At 40.6% G+C, this 9696-nt stretch overlaps 1 protein-coding gene across 1 annotated transcript in view; it reads left to right on the top strand.

Moving 5' to 3' along the window:
- The first annotated feature begins 748 nt into the window (after positions 1-748).
- LOC110460312 (contactin-like) overlaps positions 749-9696 on the top strand; it is a 30371-nt gene continuing 21423 nt past the window's right edge. The window contains exons 1-7 of the mRNA XM_021513146.1: positions 749-912; positions 2368-2475; positions 6642-6826; positions 8428-8581; positions 8701-8796; positions 9028-9273; positions 9438-9546. Of these exons, the coding sequence (XP_021368821.1) occupies positions 813-912; positions 2368-2475; positions 6642-6826; positions 8428-8581; positions 8701-8796; positions 9028-9273; positions 9438-9546 (998 nt within the window). The 5' untranslated portion in view covers positions 749-812. The remainder of the gene's footprint in view (positions 913-2367; positions 2476-6641; positions 6827-8427; positions 8582-8700; positions 8797-9027; positions 9274-9437; positions 9547-9696) is intronic.

Below are 9696 nucleotides of genomic sequence, written 5' to 3'. Positions count from 1 at the left end.
TGTCCCCCACAGCTGGTTCATCATAACCTAACATATATGTCCCCCACAGCTGGTTCATCAGGATCTAACATATGTGTCCCCCACAGCTGGTTCATCAGGACCTAACATATATGTCCCCCACAGCTGGTTCATCATAGCCTAACATATATGTCCCCCACAGCTGGTTCATCAGGATCTAACATATGTGTCCCCCACAGCTGGTTCATCATAACCTAACATATATGTCCCCCACAGCTGGTTTATCATAACCTAACATATGTGTCCCCACAGCTGTTTAGACACATGACACATCAATGCTGGTTCATCAGGACCTAAGACACATGTCATCTCAATGCTGTTTTATTAGGACGAAAGACACATGTCACCTGAATGCTGGTTTATTAGGACTTTAGACACCTGACACATCAATGCGTGTTCATCAGGACCTAAGACACATGTCATCTCAATGCTGGTTCATCAGGACCTAAGACACATGTCACCTCAATGCTGGTTCATCAGGACCTAAGACACATGTCACCTCAATGCAGGTTCAACAGGACCTAAGACACATGTCACCTCAATGCTGATTCATCAGGACCTAAGACACATGTGCCCCCACACCAGGTTCCTTATAAAATAAGACACGTTTGAGAACACATGTTTCTAATTTAGCCTGTTACATACACCTGATTTATATATGGTTGATCAGAATATTTATGTTTTATTTCAATAAATCCTTACTTGGCAGTAAAATTGTTGTGAGATGTGTAACTTGTATTGTTTGTAGGAGTAAATGGCTGACAAGTGGTGAGCAGGACCTCACCATTGCACAGATGTTCAGATGGATGGGGGATTCTAGTGTCCTGAACGCGGACCTTGCACAGTTCATGAGTTCTGGTGGTTCTGGCACAGTACTTGTCTTTACTTTTAAGGGTGAGTTGGTTGAATCTTAACTTGGTTATATTTATTACCATTTTACTGTTGTTCCTGTGTTGCTGTTTGTTACCATTTTACTGTTGTTCCCGTGTTGCTATTTATTTACATTTTACTGTTGTTCCTGTGTTGCTGTTTGTTACCATTTTACTGTTGTTCCTGTGTTGCTGTTTGTTACCATTTTACTGTTGTTCCTGTGTTGCTGTTTGTTACCATTTTACTGTTGTTCCTGTGTTGCTGTTTGTTACCATTTTACTGTTGTTCCTGTGTTGCTGTTTGTTACCATTTTACTGTTGTTCCTGTGTTGCTGTTTGTTACCATTTTACTGTTGTTCCTGTGTTGCTGTTTGTTACCATTTTACTGTTGTTCCTGTGTTGCTGTTTGTTACCATTTTACTGTTGTTCCTGTGTTGCTGTTTGTTACCATTTTACTGTTGTTCCTGTGTTGCTGTTTGTTACCATTTTACTGTTGTTCCCGTGTTGCTGTTTGTTACCATTTTACTGTTGTTCCCGTGTTGCTGTTTGTTACCATTTTACTGTTGTTCCTGTGTTGCTGATTGTTACCATTTTAATGTTGTTCCCGTGTTGCTATTTATTACCATTTTACTGTTGTTCCCGTGTTGCTGTTTGTTACCATTTTACTGTTGTTCCCGTGTTGCTGTTTGTTACCATTTTACTGTTGTTCCTGTGCTGCTGTTTGTTACCATTTTACTGTTGTTCCCATGTTGCTGTTTGTTACTATTTTACTGTTGTTCCTGTGCTGCTGTTTATAACCATTTTACTGTTGTTCCTGTGTTGCTATTTGTTACCATTTTACTGTTGTTCCCGTGTTGCTGTTTGTTACCATTTTACTGTTGTTCCTGTGCTGCTGTTTGTAACCATTTTACTGTTGTTCCTGTGTTGCTATTTGTTACCATTTTACTGTTGTTCCCGTGTTGCTGTTTGTTACCATTTTACTGTTGTTCCTGTGTTGCTGTTTGTTACCATTTTACTGTTGTTCCCGTGTTGCTGTTTGTTACCATTTTACTGCTGTTCCCGTGCTGCTGTTTGTCACCATTTTACTGTTGTTCCTGTGTTGCTGTTTGTTACCATTTTACTGTTGTTCCTGTATTGCTGTTTGTTACCATTTTACTGTTGTTCCTGTGCTGCTGTTTGTTACCATTTTACTGCTGTTCCCATGTTGCTGTTTGTTACCATTTTACTGTTGTTCCTGTGTTGCTGTTTGTTACCATTTTACTGTTGTTCCCATGTTGCTGTTTGTTACCATTTTACTGTTGATCCCGTGTTGCTGTTTGTTACCATTTTACTGTTTGTTAAAATGTTGCTGTATTTTACCATGTAACTATGCTACCATGGTGCTGCATTTTCCTGATACCATGTGCTATATCAGAATGATGAGGAGCTAGAGTTGCTGTTTTATGTTACTAACTGTTACCATGGTAATTTTTGTTACTAGACGTAGAGTTCAAACTGGGACTGGCGGAAGTTAGCGACAAACTCAACTACATCTGTGAGATCAGCATGGACATGGCGTACATGGTTCTGAACCAGGACCGTGATTTCCGTAAGTATAGACCTGAACCAGGACTGTGATTTCCGTAAGTATAGACCTGAACCAGGACCGTGATTTCCGTAAGTATTGACCTGAACCAGGAACGTGATTTCCGTAAGTATTGACCTGAACCAGGAACGTGATTTCCGTAAGTACTGACCTGAACCAGGAACGTGATTTCCGTAAGTATTGACCTGAACCAGGAACGTGATTTCCGTAAGTATAGACCTGAACAAAAAATATATTTTCCCTAAGTACTGACCTGAACCAGGACTGTGATTTCCCTAAATATTGATCTGAACCAGGAACGTGATTTCCGTAAGTACTGACCTGAACAAGAACCATATTTTCCCTATGTACTGACCTGAACCAGGACTGTGATTTCCCTAAGTATTGACCTGAACCAGGAACGTGATTTCCGTAAGTACTGACCTGAACCAGGACTGCGATTTCCCTAAATATTGACCTGAACCAGGACTGTGATGTCCCTAAGTACTGACCTGAACCCGGACTGTGATTTCCCTAAGTATTGACCTGAACCAGGCACGTGATTTCCGTAAGTAATGACCAGAACAAGAACCATATTTTCCCTATGTACTGACCTGAACCAGGCCCGTGATTTCCGTAAGTAATGACCAGAACAAGAACCATATTTTCCCTATGTACTGGCCTGAACCAGGACTGTGATTTCCCTAAGTACTGGCCTGAACCAGGACTGTGCTTTCCCTAAATATTGATCTGAGCCAGGACCTTGATTTCCGTAAGTCCTGACCTGAATCAGGACTGTAATTTCCATAAGTACTGACCTGAACCGGGACTGTGATTTCTGTAAGTACTGACCTGAATAAAAACCATATTTTCCCTAAGTACTGACCTGAACAAGGACCGTGATTTCCCTAAGTACTGACCTGAACCAGGACCATGTTTTCGGTAAGTACTGACCTGAACCAGGACTGTAATTTCCCTAAGTACTGACCTGAACCAGGACTGTGATTTCTTTCTGAAGTACTGACCTGAACCAGGACTGTGATTTCCCTAAGTACTGACCTGAACCAGGACAGTGATTTCTGTAAGTACTGACCTGAATGAGGACGGTGTTTTCTGTAAGTACTGACCTGAACGAGGACGGTGTTTTCCTTAAGGACTGACCTGAACCAGGACTGTGATTTCCGTAAGTACTGACCTGAACCAGAACTGTGAGTTCCCTAAGTACTGACCTGAACCAGGACTGTGATTTCCGTAAGTACTAACCTGAACAAGGAATGTGATTTCAATAAGTACTGACCTGAACGAGTAATGTGATTTCTGTAAGTACTGACCTGAACCAGGACCGTGATTTCAGTAAGTACTGACCTGACCAAGGACTGTGATTTCAGTCAGTATTGACCTGAACCAGGACTGTGATTTCCGTAAGTACTGACCTGAACCAGAACTGTGAGTTCCCTAAATATTGACCTGAACCAGGACTGTGATTTCTGTAAGTACTGACCTGAACCATGACCGTGATTTCAGTAAGTACTGACCTGAACCAGGACTGTGATTTCCCTAAATATTGACCTGAACCAGGACTGTGATTTCCCTAAGGACTGACCTGAACCAGAACTGTGATTTCCCTAAATATTGATCTGAACCAGGACCTTGATTTCAGTAAGTACTGACCTGACCAAGGACTGTGATTTCAGTCAGTATTGGCCTGAACCAGGACTGTGATTTCCCTAAGTACTGACCTGAACCAGGCCCGTGATTTCCGTTAGTACTGACCTGAACGAGGACCGTGATTTCGGTAAGCACTGACCTGAACGAGGACCATCATTGTCATCAATTATTCCATGAAGTATATCATCTCCGCTTGGTATCCTAGGTACTTTACACCTTGGAGCAACACATTACTAGAACAATACTTTGTGAGGAAGTATAAATGTACTAAACGCTGACTTACATTACACATGTTAATTGCACATAGCTATACATATTACTGTATACCTGCAAAAAAGCTATAGAACTACAATTTGACTATAGAACTACAATTCTAATAAAATAAAACTACAATTTAACTATAGAACTACAAAACAACTATAAAACTAAAATTCAACTATAGAACTAAAATTCAACCATAGAACTACATTACAACTATAGAACTACAATTTAACTATAGAGTACAATACAACCACAGAGCTACAATACAACTATAGAACTACCATACAACTATAGAACTACCATACAACCATAGAACTACCATACAACCATATAAATACCATAAAACCATAGAACTACCATAGAACTACCATACAACCATAGAACTACCATACAACCATATAAATACCATAAAACCATAGAACTACCATAGAACTACCATACAACCATAGAACTACCATACAGCCATAGAACTACAATGCAACCATAGAACTACCATACAACCATAGAACTACAATACAACTATAGAACTACCATACAACCATAGAACTACCATACAGCCATAGAACTACAATGCAACCATAGAACTACCATACAGCCATAGAACTACAATGCAACCATAGACCTACCATACAACCATAGAACTACAATACAACTAAAGAACTACCATACAACCATAGAACTACCATACAACTATAGAACTACCATACACCCATAGAACTACCATACGACTATAGAACTAGCATACAACTATAGAATTACCATACAACCAAAGAACTACAATACAACTATAGAACTACCATACAATCATAGAACTACCATACAACCATAGAACTAGCATACAGCCATAGAAATACCATACAACTATAGAACTACCATACAACCATAGAACTACCATACAACCATAGAACTACCATACAACCATAGAACTACGATTCAACTATAGAACTACCATACAACCATAGAACTACCATACAACCATAGAACTACCATACAATCATAGAACCACAATTCAACTATAGAATTACCATACAACCAAAGAACTACAATACAACTATAGAACTACCATACAACCATAGAACTACGATTCAACTATAGAACTACCATACAATCATAGAACTACAATTCAACTATAGAATTACCATACAACCATAGAACTACCATTCAACTATAGAACTACCATACAATCATAGAACTACCATACAACCATAGAACTACCATCCAACCATAGAACTACCATACAACCATAGAACTCCCATACAACCATAGAACTACCATACAACTATACAACTACCATACAACCATAGAACTACAACTATAGAACTACCATACAACCATAGAACTCCCATACAACCATAGAACTACCATACATCCATAGAACTACAATACAACTATAGAACTACAATACTACTATAGAACTACCATACAATCATAGAACTACGATTCAACTATAGAACTAGCATACAACCATAGAAATACCATACAACTATAGAACTACCATACAATCATAGAACTACCATACAACAATAGAACTACCATACAACTATAGAACTACCATACAACCATAGAACTACCATACAACCATAGAACTACAACTATAGAACTACCATACAACCATAGAACTACCATACAATCATAGAACTACCATACAACCATAGAACTACCATACAACCATGGAACTACCATACAACTATAGAATTACCATACAACCATAGAACTACCATACAATCATAGAACTACCATACAACCATAGAACTACAATACAACTATAGAACTACCATACAATCATAGAACTATCATACAACCATAGAACTACCATACAACTTTAGAACTACCATACAATCATAGAACTTCCATACAACCATAGAACTACCATACAAGCATAGAACTACCATACAACTATAGAACTTCCATACAATCATAGAACTACCATACAACTTTAGAACTGCCATACAACCATAGAACTATCATACAATCATAGAACTACCATACAACTATAGAACTACCATACAATCATAGAACTACCATACAACTTTAGAACTACCATACAACCATAGAACTACCATACAACCATAGAACTACCATACAACCATAGATTTACCATACAACTATAGAACTACCATACAACCATAGAATTACAATACAAATATTGGCCTATAATACAAACATATATAATGCAATTTGACTACTTTTCAAGTTTGTTTAAAAAAGATAAAATAGGCTTTGTATGCAGTATATTAATACTGTCGTTGTTTTTCTGGCAGGGTTTGGGACCTACATTACAGATGAGGAGGCGATGACATATGGACCACAGTTTACCAAGATGCCGGAGGATGTGATCATGATCGCAGCATCAAAACAGGCCTACGTTGATTGTAGGGCCATGGGAAATCCCCCACCTACCTACCGCTGGTTCCGTGGCGATGACGAAAGACAAATTAATGAAGAGGTAATTTAGTCATATTGTGTGCATGAACTGTTGAAAGTCATTTATCCAGTCACCACTAATCTGGTTGCCCAATTATCTAGCTACCAATAATACAGATTATATCACTATCCAGCCACCACTAATATGGTTGTCTCACTATCCAGCCACCACTAATCTGGTTTCTCACTATCCAGCCACCACTAATCTGGTTGTCTCACTATCCAGACACCACTAATCTGGTTGTCCCAATATCCAGCCACCACTAATCTGGTTGTCTCACTCTCCGACCACCACTAATCTCTGCTGTCCAACTCTCTGACCACCACTAATCTGGTTGTCTCACTATCCACACACCACTAATCTGGTTGTCTCACTATCCAGCCACCACTAATCTGGTTGTCAAACTCTCCGACCACCACTAATCTCTGCTGTCCAACTCTCCGACCACCACTAATCTGGTTGTCTCACTCCCCGACCACCACTAATCGGGTTGTCTCACTCTCCGACCACAACTAATCTCTGCTGTCCAACTCCCCGACCACCACTAATCGGGTTGTCTCACTCTCCGACCACCACTAATCTCTGCTGTCCAACTCTCCGACCACCACTAATCTGGTTGTCTCACTCTCCGACCACCACTAATCTCTGCTGTCCAACTCTCTGACCACCACTAATCTGGTTGTCTCACTATCCAGACACCACTAATCTGGTTGTCCCACTATCCAGCCACCACTAATCTGGTTGTCTCACTCTCCGACCTCCACTAATCTCTGCTGTCCAACTCTCCGACCACCACTAATCTGGTTGTCTCACTCTCCGACCTCCACTAATCTCTGCTGTCCAACTCTCCGACCACCACTAATCTGGTTGTCTCACTCTCCGACCACCACTAATCTCTACTGTCCAACTCTCCGACCACCACTAATCTGGTTGTCTCACTCTCCGACCACAACTAATCTCTGCTGTCCAACTCTCTGACCACCACTAATCTGGTTGTCTCACTATCCAGACGCCACTAATCTGGTTGTCCCACTATCCAGCAAACACTAATCTGGTTGTCTCACTATCCAGACACCACTAATATGGTTGTCTCACTATCCAGACACCACTAATCTGGTTGTCCCACTATCCAGCCACCACTAATCTGGTTGTCCCACTATCCAGCCCCCACTAATCTGGTTGTCCCACTATCCAGCAAACACTAATCTGGTTGTCTCACTATCCAGATACCACTAATCTGGTTGTCCCTCTATCCAGTCACCACTAATCTGGTTGTCCCTCTATCCAGTCACCACTAATATGGTTGTCCCTCTATCCAGCCACCATTAATCTGGGTGTCCCACTATCCAGCCCCCACTAATCTAGTTGTCCCACTATCCAGCCACCATTAATCTGGTTGTCCCACTATCCAGCCCCCACTTATCCATTTGTTCCACTATCCATGACCCACTTTTCAGGTTGTCCAATCCACTTTAAATGTGAAATAGCCGTATTAACTGTTTATGAGGGAGGGGGATTAACTTGGAGTGTTGGGCTGTTTAATTTGTTTTCATTGCTCATAAACTATTTTTGTATGTATCGTGTTATAATAACATAATTCCTGATATTATGTTCTTTATAAGGTTTCTCCATCCACAAGTGAGCGTTACACGTTAACTAATGGAAAACTGACCATTCAGTTGCCTAATGAAGAGGAAGATGCCGGGTATTACAGATGTGAGGTGGAGAATAGATTCGGAAAGATCATCAGTGACCCGATACAGATGTCATTCGGCTGTAAGTATGACTAGTGACACTGGTAATACCCCGATTACTTACAGCACAACTGACGGTTGAGTCTGATTTATGGTTATTATCAGTTGTTGAAAATTGAATATCAATATTTATGTTTGCAGTCCTAGCAGAATTCTCCAATGTCAAAGACGCCCCAGTGCCAGCTGTGGCCTACGATGGGACAGTCGTGTCGTGCAGTGACATCAAATATAAACCAGGTAAGAACAGAAAAACCTTGACATATCATCGTGTCCTTTAACACCTCGCTGAACATCAACATGTCGCAAGGTTCAGTTTCTCTTATTCTAAAGAATTCCTTTATATGTTTTATAATGCCAAAATTTCTCTGGAAAATCAGTGGCATTCTATCAAGGTTTTGATACATGATAATGGTCTCCTGTGTTGACATCAAGCATTGTTTATTAATACTGATCTTGTTCTTTTGTCAGATGTGGTATATAACTGGATGAGACAGGGCTTCAGTGGTTCTGGGTTTGAATACATCTACACCGAACTGATGCCCTACATGTTTATATCTACCAATGGCAAGCTGTACTTCACGGAGGTCACTCGGGTAGACGAGGCGGACTACTACTGTCAGGTGACACTGTCAGGAGTGTCATCCACGGTCGTAGGATCTAGCCAGCCACCCAGTAAAACAAGTCTTGCCATATCCCTCTCTGTTTCCGACTCAGGTACGAACCAGAAAATATTGTTTTGGCTGCATGGGTCTTTCAGTCGCAGATTCTGTTACAGTTTTTAATAAAAAACAAGAAACACTTAACAGTCCTGACACATAAAATGTAATTGATAAGACTTTTATAAATTGAAGGATATCTTTAATGATTTGGTTTTTTAGCTGCCAGAGCTGACTGGGGCCCTAATATTCACAACGATTTCATTGCTGTCTTTCCTAAACCGCCGATGAGAGGGGAGGAACTTCGCATGGAGTGTTTTGCCTATGGATCGTAAGCAAACAAATACCACCCCTCCCTGATAGGGTTTTCCAAGCTACTCTAATCTACCAATTAACCCACCCCCTCCCTGGTAGGGTTGTCCCAGCTAATCTACTAATGCCCCCCCCCCTCCCTGGTAGGGTTGTCCCAGCTAATCTACTA

This window comes from Mizuhopecten yessoensis, unplaced genomic scaffold, assembly GCF_002113885.1.
Source record: "Mizuhopecten yessoensis strain PY_sf001 unplaced genomic scaffold, ASM211388v2 scaffold10359, whole genome shotgun sequence".
In the NCBI taxonomy this organism is placed as follows: domain Eukaryota; kingdom Metazoa; phylum Mollusca; class Bivalvia; order Pectinida; family Pectinidae; genus Mizuhopecten; species Mizuhopecten yessoensis.
The sequence above is the reverse complement of the archived record's forward strand: the minus strand, read 5'-3'. Positions and strand labels throughout refer to the sequence as shown.